A 15378-nucleotide genomic window follows, 5' to 3' on the forward strand; every position below is an offset into this window, starting at 1 on the left:
GAACTTAAACAATTCATGGAAACCAATGAGAATGAAAACACATCAGTCCAAAACCTACGGGATACTGCAAAGGCGGTCCTAAGGGGGAAATACATAGCCATCCAAGCCTTACTCACAAAAATAGAAAAATCCCGAATTCACCAACTAACTTTACACCTTAAAGAACTAGAGAAAAAGCAACAAACGATGCCTAAGCCACACATTAGAAGAGAAATAATTAAGATTAGAGCAGAGGTCAATGAATTAGAAACCAGAAACACAATAGATCAACAAAACTAGAAGCTGGTTCTTTGAAAGAATTAATACGATCAATAAACCACTGGCCAGACTTACCCAAAAGAAAAGAGAAGGACCCAAATTAATAAAAGTATTAATGAAAGGAGAGAGATCATGACTAACACCAAGGAAATAGAAACAATTATTAGAAATTATTATCAAAAACTGTATGCCAATAAACTGAACAACCTGGAAGAAATGGATGCCTTCCTGGAAACCTGGAAACTCCCAAGACTGAAACAGGAAGGAATTGACAACCTGAATAGGCCAATAACCAGTAATGAGGTAAAGGAAGTGATCAAAAACCTCCCAAAAAACAAGAGTCCAGGGCCTGATGGATTCCCTGGGGAATTCTACCAAACATTCAAAGAAGAAATAATACCTATTCTCATGAAGCTGTTTCAAAAAATAGAAACAGAAGGAAAGCTTCCAGACTCATTCTATGAGGCCAGCATTACCTTAATCCCCAAACCAGGCAAAGACCCCATCAAAAAGGAGAATTTCAGACCAATATCCCTGATGAACATGGATTCCAAAATTCTCAACAAAATCCTAGCTAATAGTATCCAACAATACATTAAAAGGATCATCCACCACGACCAAGTGGGATTTATCCCCGAGATGCAAGGGTGGTTCAACATTTGCAAATCAATCAATGGGATAGAACACATTAATGAGAGGAGACAGAAGAACCATATGGTCCTCTCAATTAATGCAGAAAAAGCATTTGACAAAACACAGCATCCTTTCCTGATTAAAACTCTTCAGAGTATAGGGATAGAGGGAACATTCATCAAGTTCATAAAATCCATCTATGAAAAACCCACAGCGAATATCATCCTCAATGGGGAAAAGCTGAGAGCCTTTCCCTTAAGATCAGGAACACGTCAAGGATGCCCACTCTCGCCACTATTGTTCAACATAGTACTAGAAGTCCTAGCAACAGCAATCAGACAACAAAAAGAAATAAAAGGTATTCAAATTGGCAAAGAAGAAGTCAAACTCTCCCTCTTCACAGATGACATGATACTTTATGTGGAAAATCCAAAACACTCCACCCCAAATTACTGGAACTCATACAGCAATTCAGTAATGTGGCAGGATACAACATCAATGCACAGAAATCAGTTGCTTTCTTATACACTAACAATGCAATTGTAGAAAGAGAAATTAGAGAATCAATTCCATTTACAATAGCACCAAAAACCATAAGATACCTTGGAATAAACCTAACCAAAGAGGGAAAGGATCTATAATCTAGGAATTACAGAACACTCATGAAAGAAATTGAAGAAGACACAAAAAGATGGAAAAACATTCCATGCTCATGGATTGGAAGAATAAACATTGTTAAAATGTCTATGCTACCCAGAGCAATCTATACCTTCAGTGCCATCCTGATCAAAATTCCAATGACATTTTTCAAAGTGCTGGAACAAACAATCCTAAAATGTGTGTGGAATCAGAAAAGACCCCGAATCGCCAAGGAAATGTTGAAAAAGAAAAACAAAGCCGGGGGCATCACGTTGCCTGATTTCAAGCTATATTACAAAGCAGTGATCACCAAGACAGCATGGTACTGGCACAAAAACAGACATATGGAACAGAATAGAGAGCCCAGATATGGACCCTCAACTCTATGGTCAAATAATCTTTGACAAAGCAGGAAAAAATATGCAATGGAAAAAAAGAGTCTCTTCAATAAATGGTGCTGGGAAAATTGGACAGCTATATACAGAAGAATGAAACTCAACCATTCTCTAAAACCATACACAAAGATAAATTCAAAATGGATGAAAGACCTCAATGTGAGACAGGAATCCATCAAAATCCTAGAGGAGAACATAGGCAGTAAACTCTTCGACATCAGCCACAGCAACTTCTTTCAAGACCCGTCCCCAAAGGCTAGTGAAACAAAAGCAAAAATGAACTTTTGGGACTTCATCAAGATAAATAGCTTCTGCACAGCAAAGGAAACTGTCAGCACAACAAAGAGGCAACCCACAGAATGAGAGAAAATATTTACAAATGGCACTACAGACAAATAGATTTCCAAGATCTATAAAGAACTTCTCAAACTCAACACCCAAAAAACAAATAATCAAGTAAAAAAATGGGCAGAAGACATGAACAGACACTTCTCCAAAGAAGATATACAAATGGCTAACAGACACATGAAAAAAATATTCATCATCATTAGCCATCAGGGAATTTTAAATCAAAACCACATTGAGATACCACCTTAACACCAGTTAGAATGGCAAAAATTGACAAGGCAAGAAACAACAAATGTTGGAGAGGTTGTGGAGAAAGGGGAGAAAGTGTAAGAGGTTACACTGTTGGTGGGAATGCAAGTTGGTACAGCCACTTTGAAAACAGTGTGGCAGTTCCTCAAAAATTGAAAAATAGAGCTACCCTATGACCCAGCAATTGCACTCCTGGGTATTTACCCCAAAGACACAGATGTAGTGAAAAGAAGGGCCATATGCACCCCAATGTTCATAGCAGCAATGTCTGCAATAGCCAAACTGTGGAAAGAGCCGAGATGCCCTTCAACAGATGAATGGATAAAGAAGATGTGGTCCGTATATACAATGGAATATTACTCAGCCATCAGAAAGGATGAATACCCAACTTTTACATCAACATGGATGGGACTGGAGGAGATTATGCTAAGTAAAATAAGTCAAGCAGAGAAAGTCAATTATCATATGGTTTCACTTATTTGTGGAACATAAGGAATAGCATGGAGGACACTAGGAGAAGGAAGGGAAAAATGAAGGGGGGAATCGGAGGGGGAGCCGAACCATGAGAGACAATGGACTCTGAGAAACAAACTGAGGGTTTTAGAGGGAAGGGCGGTGGGGGGATGGGTTAGCCCTGTGATGGGTATTGGGGAGGGCACGTACTGCATGGAGCACTGGGTGCCCTACGAAAACAATGAATCATGGAACACTACATCAAAAACTAATGATGTACTGTATGGTGATTAACATAACATAATAAAATAAAATTTAAAAAAATAAAATAAAAATAGATCAAATGAGAAAGTTACTACAGAACCTGGAATCTATAAGAAATCAATCAAATGGAAGTTATATCACTTGAAAATAGTAAACACAGTATAAGTGGGTCAGACACACTCTAAGCAGAACAGAATATTAGGGAATTGTAAGGCAGGTCACCAAAATATCCAGAATAAAGCAGAGAGATAAAAATAATTAAGAGGAAAAGAGAAAGACGCATAGGAGACATGTGGGGAAACACAAAAAGGTTGAATAAAATGTAACAAGAGTTCAGACAGAGGAGAAGAGATGGGACAGAACAGAGAAAGGCCAAGGATAGCCTATAGTTGAGGAGGACATAAACCCACACACTCAAGATGATCTGCAGCCCCAACCAGTATGAACACAAAGGAAACCACACCTGAGTTCAACAAAGTAAAACTGCTGAAAAACCAAAACCGAAAACAATACCTTAAAAGCAACAGGACCAAAAAAAAAAAAAAAAGAAAGAAAGAAAGAAAGAAAAGAAAAGAAAAAAGATCCTTGAAGGAACATAACAGAACTGACAGTTGTTTTAAGAGAAAATATGGAACCCAGAAGACAATGGAATGATATCTTTAAAATGTTAAAAAATACATGCAGTTGACTCTTTACAACATAGGGGTTAGGGGTGCTGATGCCCCATGCAGTCAAAAATCTGTGTATAACTTTTACTCCCCCAAAATGTAACTACTAATAGCCTACTGTTGGCTAGGAGCCTCACTGATATAAACTGTTGATTAACGCACACTTTGCTATATGATTATATATTATACTATACGTATTATAGACTGAACTCTTTTTTTAAATTTTTTATTGTTATGTTAATCCCCATACATTACATCATTAGTTTTAGATGTAGTGTTCCATGATTCATTGTTTGTGCATAACACCCAGTGCTCCATGCAGAACATGCCCTCCTTAATACCCATCACCAGACTAACCCATCCTCCCACCCCCCTCCCCTCTAGAACCCTCAGTTTGTTTTTCAGAGTCCATCGTATAGACTGAACTCTTACGATGAAGTAGGCTGCAGGCAAGAAAATATTAAGAAAATTATAAGGAAGAGAACACATTTACCATACTGTACTGTATTTATCAAAAAGACCCACTTATAAGTGGACCTGTGGAGTTCAAAGTTATGCTGTTCAAGAGTCAATTGTATTTACATATGAGGAGCTGCTAAAATGTAACTTCATATCCAGAGAAAATACCCTCAGAATTGAAGGCAAAATAAATATGTTTTCATATAAGCAAAAAAAAAAACATTAGAGCACCAGAAGACCTCCTAAAATAAATACTGATGACAGGGTTCTTCAGGCAGAACAAGTAAATAAATAATCTCAGAATATTGGGCCCAAACCCTGGCTCTGTGGTTTTCTGGCTTGTGGACTTTGGCAACCTATAGAATTTTCTTAGCCTCATATTAAAATGGGAATAATCAGAATTCCTCCTCTGGGGTTGTTGCAATGCTGACACAGGTGAAAAGACAAGAAGCGCTCATAAAACACAAGGATGTCATGTAATTAATACGTGCTGGCTGCTGCAGGAGAAGCTTTGTGACAAAACAGGCCATTAGACATCACCTGCCTACACCCGCACTGCCGGATAACTGCCCTAAGGAGCTTGAGAAAGACCTCAAGGAACCCACCTGCCACGTCCAGGTGGAAGGACACCTTCTGGCCCCCGGCCTCACAGCTGTACTCCCCAGTGTCCGCCTTGCCCACCTGCTGCACCACCAGCCGCCTGCTGCAGCCCTTGGCCTCCACGTGCACTTTGGAGCTCGCACTCAGCTTCTTCCCATCCTTGTACCACGTCACCTCTGTCTGGGCCTGGGCCACCTCACAGCTCAGGGTGGCGCTGGCCCCTGCCTTGGCCTGCACCTCACTGCGTGCTGGCTGCTCCTTGGCAAACACCACAGAGGGCTCTGGGGACAGAGAGGGATAATCAAATGTCTAGAACTGAATTAGGGCCCACCTTCTAGATCTCAAAACCAGGATGCCTTGGCCACATGCTTGTGCTGCTCCTGGCTCCGTCTACACAGAGAACCCCACACTCAGGAGACACATAAAGGAAGGAACAGGTTAGTTTTCAGAATCTGAAGACTCCATGTCAAATAATCTCCAGGTAGGTGTGTGTTATGCTTCAGGATTTGGCATTTATCATCTGTGATGCCATAATCATCCTAACAAATGGAGGCATACCTGCACATCAAAGCACAGATATTTTCAGGGAGAATTTCTTGTGCACTGTCACCAAGAGTAGGTGACGTCCAAGTCACAAGAACACAGACACAATGACCCCTAATGCAGCCTGTCACTTCTAGCAAGCCAATCACCATCCCTGTAACCAAACCCCGGGCCTGGGGACAGACATAGTTTTTATTGACTTCCTTCTTTGGCTTCACATCACATTACTTCTAGGACCCACTCTAGGCTAAATTTTCTTCGTTTTGACGTATATCCATCAGCAATTTTTTTCCAGCAGGATTTTGTGAAAAGTAAATTCTCTCCATTTACTTCCTGAAAACATCTTTACTTCACTCAAACTTTTGAATGATAGTTTAGCTGGATACAGAATTCTAGTTGACAGATATCTTCCTCCAGTACGTTGGAGATGATGCCTTCTTTGTGCTCTTCATTGCTGTTGACAAATCTGTGGAAGGATTACTGTCCTCCCACTAATCTTTACTTTTCTGTGGTTCACTATGATGTGTCTAGCTGTGGGTTTAGTTTTCCTACATTTCCCATGATCACTTGGGAGTCCTGAAGCTTAGGATTCCCATCTTCAACCACTGCTAGAAGTTCTCTGTGTTATTTCCTTCATAATTTTATCTTCTCATTCTCTCCAGTCTCTCCTAGAAGCCCTTTTGGACACACATGTGGCCTACCGCTTCTCTTCTCTACATCTGTCCTTCTCTCTTGTTTTTTTTTATCTCTGTGTTTCACTCTGAGTAATTTCCTCAAATCTATCTTCCAATTCAGTGATTTCTGTCTTCAGCCATGTCTAATTTGCTATTTATCATGTGTTTCCCATTCACGAAGCTTCATTTGCTTCTTCTTTGAATCTCCCTTTTTTCTTCTTACTATTTTACTTCTTTCTTACATTTTCAAATCTCTCGTATTACTCACTCTAAGTACGCTGTTTCATCATCTGAGGTCTCTGGGTGGGCTAATCCTGATCTTTTCTGTGACTTCCAACTCCCTTCTATATAGGATTGTTCCTCTGGTGCTTAGACATGTTTTACTGTGAGTGAATCTAGCATGGCTTCCTCAGCCAATGGTATTAAGGGTGGTTTTGGTGGTGGGGTAACCTTCCTGATACTCACTGTTGCCAGGCACTCCAGGAGTACCACTGGCCTGGAGCCCCACTGGTAGGTTAACTTCTCAGTCTGGAGTCCCTAGTATTATAAATTGAAATCTCAATCCCAAGTGAGAAATAGGTTTCCATTTCTTTTTTTTTTTAAAGATTTTATTTATTTATTTGAGAGAGAGAATGAGATACAGAGAGCATGAGAGGGGGGAGGGTCAGAGGGAGAAGCAGACTCCCCGCTGAGCAGGGAGCCCGATGCGGGACTCGATCCCAGGACTCCAGGATCATGACCTGAGCTGAAGGCAGTTGCTTAACCAACTGAGCCACCCAGGGGCCCTAGGTTTCCATTTCTTAGGGGAACTTTTCCCACCTGAGCCAAGGCAGACATACAAGTGCCCTGTGACCTCCCTTAGCTGCAGGAGATTGTTTTTCTGGCCCATCTTTTCTTTAATGATGTGTTTTATAAGGTTTCCATCTCTGTATGCTGGTCTCCGTTCCACTTCCTATTTGCTCCCATGCCTATTTGCAAGCTGGTAGTGTAAGTCAGACCCAAGTCCCTGGGATCCAAAGCCCCCCACAATACCATCTGTGCACCAACTCATCATCCACTGCTTTAGTTTCTCAGTGCCTCCTCTTTTCTAGCACCTGGAAATGTCCCTTTTTCTCCTTGCCAGTCCAGAAATTAACTTAACCTGACTTTGTTACATTCTGCCCCACATTTTCAGATGCCCACAGTGGGAGAGTTTTTACACTATAGAAGTCAAGGTACTGCTGGAAAACCAAAATCCAGATGGGGTGCTTCTAACTCCACCTTTCCAATTTCATCTACTAGGGACTTTCTGCTTTGGGAACACCTCTCTAATCTCCTCCTAATAGCAGTCAGTGGAAATCTTGGTTGTTGGCCTGCACATCAAAGCATAGGTATTTTCAGGGAGAACTCCTTTTTTTAATACTGCTTAAATTTTATTTTTTTTCTTCATCTTTTAATATAAATTCAATTAATTAACATATAACATATTATTGATTTCTGAGGTAGAGGTCAGTGATTCATCAGTCTTATATAATACCCAGTGCTCATTATGTCAAGTGCCCTCCTTAATGCCCATTACCCAGTTACCCCACCCCCCCACCCACCTTCCCTCCAGCAACCCTTAAGAGTCTCTTATGGCTTGTCCCCCTCTCTGATTTCATCTTGTTTGAAATTTTCCTCTCTTCCCCTATGATCCTCTGTTTTGTTTCTTAAATTCCACATATAAGTGAGATCATATGATAGTTGTTTTTCTCTAATTGACTTATTTCGCTTAGCATAATACCCTCTAGTTCCATCGACGTCGTTGCAAATGGCAAGATTTCATTTTTTGATGGCTGTGTAATATTCCATTCCAGTCATCTGTCGATGGACATCTGCACTCTTTCCATAGTTTGGCTGTTGTGGACATTGCTGCTACAAACATTGGGGTGCAGTTGCCCCTTCAGATCACTACATTTGTATCTTTGGGGTAAATACCCAGTAGTGCAATTTCTGGGTCATAGAGTAGCTCTATTTTCAACTTTTTTAGGAACTTCCATATTGTTTTCCAGAGTGACTATACCAGGGGCGCCTGGGTGGCTCAGTTGGTTAAGCGACTGCCTTCAGCTCAGGTCATGATCCTGGAGTCCCGGGATCGAGTCCCGCATCAGGCTCCCTGCTCAGCGGGGGGTCTGCTTCTCCCTCTGACCCTCTTCCCGCTCGTGCTCTCTGTCTCTCATTCTCTCTCTCTCAAATAAATAAATAAAATCTTTAAAAAAAAAAAAAAAAAAAAACAGAGTGACTATACCAGCTTGCATTTCAGGGAGAATTCTTTATGTGATATCACCAAGAATGGGCAATATCCTTGAGTTACAAGATTTTTAATTGGATTTTTAATATTTTTTAAAATGCACATAGCCAAAGTATAGATAGTGCTATTTTTATGCCTTAAATGTATTTTTCGTGGAGAAAAAGATAAAGCATCCAGCTGGCTGACTTCCACCTGGAACAGGTGGCTGGATGGAAGACAGTGATAATCCAACAATCTGTGCAGTGGCTGGCGAGGGCTGCAGTCAGCTTCCATGTCACTGGGTTCTCCCCCCAACCCTCTGGGCCTCTCCTTACATGGTTCCAGCTCCCCCAGGATCCTAGGGGTAGGTCCCATCATCATCCACTCCTTCCACGGTACTTCTTCCTCCAGTCCCTCCCACCACCAACACGCCAACAAATCTTGAATCTCCCTCCTCAGACCAATATCAATTGAGTACCATGCCCAGACAGCCAACCACCCCCTGGACATCCCAGGCTAGCTTGTCACTGCTCCTCCCAGCGAATCTGCTCCTGTCCACCTGCCATGTCTCAGATGGTGGCCCCTCAGTCTATGTGTTCACCTAAGCTTGTAAGACTCACCTATGTCTACAGTTTCTCAGCCCACACCCACACGAGCACCACTTCATATACTCATACACCCTCTCCATCCCTTCAACTACCACCTCTGTTTGACCCAGACACCCCAAGAGGCAAAATCTCTGCAGTAAGATGTCTTCAGGGGCCAGATGGGTTAAGTGGAGTCCACATGCTTCCTGTGAATATGATGCCCACCTGAGCTCCCGCCACATCTACCCTCCCAGCCAACAACAGCCTTACTTTTGGAATCGGCCTCTCTATCATTTCTTCACCTGTTGAAGCTATCACCAGAATTCTGCAAATGGATGAGTCCTCACAAACACTACCATGTGAAGCAGAAAACCCTAACCACACAGCCCGCTGTCACCCTCAGCCACGGCCAGCTGGATGCACACCTTGCAGACTGTACAGTGTGGCACCTGCCACTCATTTTGTGGCCTCAGACTCAGCGGCATCCTCAAGGTAGGGTCACACCAGGTCTCTGTTATTTCCGATGTTCACTTCAGAGGAATCCTCACAGACTAACCTTAAAGGAAATTGTGTTTCTTTGAAATGCATGTCACAAAATCATTCCTGATCACACTGTGTGTGTAGTGTCTACATATGTGGGTATGTCTATGTGTATATCTGTGGGGGGAGGTATGTATGTATGGATGGATGTGCATGTGTATATGTATGTCTATGCATGTGTTGTGAGAGTGTATGTGTTTAAATATGCATGTAAGTGTGCATGCATGTATGTTTGTGTGCATATGTGTTTGTGAGTGTGTATGTGTGTTGAAATGTGTGCAAGGGTGTATATATGTCTATTCATGTGTATATGTATGTGTTTTGAGCATGTATATGTGCATGTGTGTGTGTCTATGCATGCATGTGTATGAGCATGTATGTGTTTAAATGTGCATGCCTGTATAAGTGTATGTGTGTGTGTGCATGTCCCTGTGTGTCTGAGATGGTCTGCCACTGGTTGTGCCCAGGAAGAAGCATGTGGAGTCCTCCATGGTCACTCTGACCCCACAGCTGAGCCCACACCATGAGACCCCCAACTGCACAGTGGTTTACCTTCAAAATTGACCTGAGTTATAAATATCACCACAAGGATGCTTAGGATTTGTCCCACACTAGAAACACCAAAGTGTGGGTCCATGTACATAATTACAAAAAATTAAAACCCATATTTTTACAAAAACACCTGTGGTTGGTTCCAGTTCTAGGCACAAACACTCCACTGTGTCTCAGTCACCAAGTGCAGCCACAGGGCCATGGAACTGGTTTGAAGATTCTCAAAATAAGCAGCAGCAGGCAGATTGGGGAGAAAAAAAAACAGAACTCGAAGTCCACCAAACCAGAAGTGAGTCTACCTTTTCCCCCTTGCCTGCACATAGGGCAGCTCAACTTCCAGAAGTAGGCCCCCATGTCTCCCCCAGAGCATAGGGAAGAGAAAACCAAATGTTCAGAGAGAATGGAAGACACCCCATTTTTTCTCCATGCTCTTACATCCTAGTCCATGAAGATTAGAGACCCTTAGAACACTGAGGATGGAGAATATTGCTCTCCAACTGAAGAAGGACCCACTGATCTTTCTTTTTCTATCCTCCTGCTGGTGCAGGAGGGACCATGGGAAGCAGGTATCAAAGCAACATGTCAGGAGCTCCTCCTTTCCAACTAAAGAACAAGAGAATGACAGAAGATCTAGAACATGAGGTTGTCCAGGAACACCAGGGCTCACCCCTGAGCCACATGTGAGTGGATCTGACCCCAATCAGCAGGCCAAAGACTTTGAGTTCTGAACTGGGGCACGGACCACTGTCCAGAGCCACACTAACTACTAGGTGGGCACATTCAGGACAGATCTAAATGGCACTGCAAAGCCTCTGGAAACAAAACAACCCATGAAAGGCTGGCAGAAACCCATAGTTTGAACTCAACAAAGCTTATTTCCAGCTTTAAAAAAATCGACATTCTTCATTAGATGTAAAGAAGACCCAGAGTTTCAAACATAGTATTCAGTATATCCAGGATGCCATCCAAAACAGTCCCCTGAATAACCAGGAAACTCTCAGTTCACACTGGCATGGGAGAAGACTATTAAGAGATACCAATGTCAAAATGACACAGATGTTGGAAATAGCTGACAAAGAATTTCAAGCAGTTGTTTAAAAAAAAGTGAAAGCAAATATCCTTGGGAGGAATGGAAAGATAGATACTCTCAACAAAGAAAGACAAGACATAAAGAACCACTATATCTTTTACAAGTGGAAAAATAAAATAACTGAAATAATTCACTGAATAGGATCAGTAGCAGAATCCAGACAACAAAAGAGCTACAGAACTTGGAGATAAATTAATGGAAATTAACCAATCTAAAGAAGAGCGAGAAAGAGAATTTTTATATACAGCCTCAGGGACCTATGGGATGAAACTAAAAGGACTAAAATTCATGTCATTAGTCCTAGAAAGAGAGAAGAGTACAGTTCAAAAAATATTTTCAAGAAACAATGATTGAAACCTTTTCAAATTTGATGAAAGACATCAAACAGATTGTAAGAGCCCAGCAAATCTCAGACACAATAAATCCAAAGAAATCCACACCCAGACACACCATTTCAGAGCCACTGAAAATTAAACAACAAAGATTCTTGAAAGCAGGCAGAGAATACAAACACATGATTTGTGGGGGGACAATTTGAATGACTGTGAATTTCTCATCGAAAATTAGTCAGCATTAATTGGCCCAGAATTCTGTATCCAGCAAAAATATCCTTCAAGAACGAAGATAAAATACAGACATTCTGCATGAAGGGAAGCTAAGAAAATTCACTGCCAGAGATCACTCTACAAGAATTTCTATAGGGGAAATGACATTGTAGGAAGACTCAGAGCATCAGGAATGAAGGAAGACCAACAGAAATGGTAAATGTTTGGGTGTTACGGACTATGAATTGTCTGTCCTCCCACCCCACCCCCATAATCCATTTGTTGAAGCCCTAACCCCCAATTTTGGAGATAGAGCATTTAAGGAGTTAATTATGGTTAAAAGAGGTCATAAGGGTGGGACCCTAATCCATAGGACTGGCATCTTTATAAGAGAGAGACCCCAGATATCTCTCTTGTTCTCCATGTAGCCACAAAGGAAATGATGTGTGAGGATACAGCCATCTGCAAGCCAGATAGGGAGGTCTCACCAGCACATGCCCAAGCTGATACCTTGATCTTGGGCTTCTAGCCTCCAGCACTATGAGAAAATAAATGTTGTGTAAACCACACAATCTGTGGTATTTTGTTATGGCAGCCTGAGATGACTAATATGCTGGGTAAACAAAACAGACTATTCTTCTCCTGCTGAATTCTTTGGAATGTATTTGGTAATTGAAAGCAAGAATTATCACATTGTCTGATGAAGTTTTCAATGGTAGAGATATTACATAAAACAACTAATAACATAATGGCAGAAGAGTAAAAGGACCTACGTATTGATAAAACTTCTACATCCCGGGCACCTGGTGGTGGTTAAGTGTCTGCCTTCAGCTCAGGTCATGATCCCATGGTCCTGGGATCAAGCCCCGTGTTGGGCTCCCTGCTTAGCAGGGAGCCTGCTTCTCCCACTCCTCCCCACTTGTGCTCTCTCTCACTGTCTCTGTGTCTGTCTCTCAAATAAATAAAATCTTTAAAAAAAAATAAAATGGAATACTAAAAACATCCTAAATAACCCAAAAAAGGCAGAAAAGGTGAAAAAGAGAAACCAAAAAAGAGAAAAAATGGAAACAAATAATAAAATAGTGGACCTAAATCCAAACATACAATTATTGAATTAAATGAAAATAGTCTAAACACACTGATTATAAGACAGAGATTGTCAGAATCGATTTTTAAAAATGACTCAACTTTGTGTTATCTACAAGAAACTTACTTCAAAAGAAACTCACTTAGAAAAGAAACAATTTCAATCAGTAATCCATTTTTCCACCTTAAGAAATTAGAAGCAAAGTAAACCCAGAGCAAGCAGAAGGAAAAGTAATAAGAACAGAAATCAATTAAATAAAAAAATAGAGAAAATCAATGAAAACTATATATAGTTCTTTTTTTTGTTTTGTTTTTTTAAAGATTTTATTTATTTATTTATTTGACAGAGAGAGCGAGAAAGCACAGGCAGGGGGAGTGGCAGAGGGAGAGGGAGAAGCAGAGCAGGGAGCCTGACTTGAGGCTCAATCCCAGGACGCTGAGATCATGACCTGAGCCGAAGGCCCTTAACCGAGTGAACCACCCAGGCGCCCCTATATACGGTTCTTTGAAAAGATCAATAAAATGGATAAATCTCTAGCAAGACTAATAAAGAAAAAAGAGAGAAGATCTAACTAATAATATCAGGAATGGAAAGGAACATCACCACAGACCCTGCTGACATTAAATGCATAATAAAAGAACACTACAAGCAACTCTATGCACATAAATTAAACAAACTTGATGAGACAGAACAATTCCTCAAAAATCACGAACTACTAAAATTTGCCCAAGAGGAAACAGATAACTTGCATAATTTCATCACTATAAATAAAATGTTTTCAAAATTTAAGCCTTCTAAAGAGAGAAATCTTTACGTCAGGATGACTTCACTGACTTAACCAGAGGAATAATTTTTTAAATAAATTAAAGAAGGAAGAGGAATCACATTAATTCTACACAATCTCTCACAGAAAACGAATGAGAAGGAAACCCTTTCCAACCCATTGTATGAGGCCAGCATTACCCTGAGGACAAAACCACATAAATACATATATGAAAACTACAAACCAGAATTCCTCAAGAACATAAATATAAACATACTCAACCAAACAGCATCCCATTGAATCAGAAACATGTAAAGAGAATAACACACCACAGTCAAGCGGCCTTAATCTCAGGATTGAAAGGCTGGTTAAATACTTCAAAATCACTAAAGGAGATGTCAGCAAAAATGGCAAAATAACAACTTTTCAAAAATTGTGTAAAACTTTCGTCCATAAATGTAATTACAACACTGGCAAAAATTGTTGGAATCAACTTTTTCAGAGCTTAATTAACCAAGGACTTGCAACAATCTAGAGAGCATTTATTCCAGGAAAACAGCTGAATCTCAGTAAGAACATCAAGATTTGTGGTGTTTTAACTTACCAAATTTTCATACCTGCCTCCCTAACCCTGAGGTAGCCTGGAAAACCAATAGTCCACAATCACAGTGAAGAATGGTAGCCTGAAAGCCACACGAGGGGGGAAGAATGAGGCAAAAGCCCCATTGCCAGAGAACTGTCATTATTTGACCTATTCGGTGGTTCACTGGAAAACTCCACTCACAATACAGTCTTCCTCCCTCCCTCCCTCCCTCCCTCCCTCCCTCCCTCCCTCCCTTCCTTCCTTCCTTCCTTCCTACCTTCCTTCGTTATTACTCAAGCCTGAAGAGAAGCTCACCCAACGCAAACAGCCTTTTTCCCATCAGCATTTGTTGAAAACAATCACAGGCAATTACTGAACATCATGGCTGCCCAAGGTGGTAGATATCAGTTGGGCAAACAACAGGCTACCTAATCAGCTTAAAAGGAAAAGCTGCAGAATGAGATGTCCGTAGAGGGCTCTGGAAAGCTCTGGCACATTTCTGGGCATCTAGAAGGCCACACACATATGTATACTCAGGAATTACTTGAGAAGGTCCTAAACTCACACATTGGGCTAAACTTGAGGCTGTGGAAGCATGACGTAAGGGCAAATACGGAGTTGTAAACTTCCTGGCTAAGTGGTATATGCATGTACCAACACCCACACAAAGGCCCTTGACAAGAACTGGCAGACTTACTGGTTACAGGCATCTAAGGAAATCACTGTAAAACCATTAGCTGACCAATAAGCTAACCAACCAGAGACTTCAGTGGTTCACACAGTACAAAATGTAGACTTCACAGAAGTAGTTCAGAAAAGTCAGAAGAAGGAGATAGTCCTTGGAAAAATCTTAGCTAATAAGGTCATACAAAAATCAAGTTGTATGGGGAAAAATGGCAAGGATGTTTCCTCTCTGTTTATCATATAATTTAACATACTCCTGAAACAAATGGGAAAATGACACTCATTTTGTTCCCAATGTCATGCAATAAATAAGTTCTTCAAAAAAGAAAAGTCACTGAACACACAAACAATAGCAACAAAAACAAACACCACCAACAATGAAGTGGGGAGGGGGTTGGACAATCTGAACTCAAGTTTCCACATTATATTACTTAATATTCCACTTATCAACAAAGAATTACATGACTTGCAAAGAAGAATGGCCCATTACAGGAAAGGAAGCAGTCAACAGAAACT

General features: G+C 41.0%; 1 protein-coding gene across 1 annotated transcript in view; it reads right to left on the reverse strand.

Annotated features, from left to right (window-relative positions):
* Positions 1 to 15378, reverse strand: part of LOC118554338 (obscurin-like) — a 130689-nt gene that overhangs the window by 96803 nt on the left and 18508 nt on the right. Inside the window, exon 10 of the mRNA XM_078067712.1 lies at positions 4972 to 5247. Coding sequence (XP_077923838.1) covers positions 4972 to 5247 — 276 coding nt within the window. The remainder of the gene's footprint in view (positions 1 to 4971; positions 5248 to 15378) is intronic.

This window comes from Halichoerus grypus, chromosome 2, assembly GCF_964656455.1.
Source record: "Halichoerus grypus chromosome 2, mHalGry1.hap1.1, whole genome shotgun sequence".
In the NCBI taxonomy this organism is placed as follows: domain Eukaryota; kingdom Metazoa; phylum Chordata; class Mammalia; order Carnivora; family Phocidae; genus Halichoerus; species Halichoerus grypus.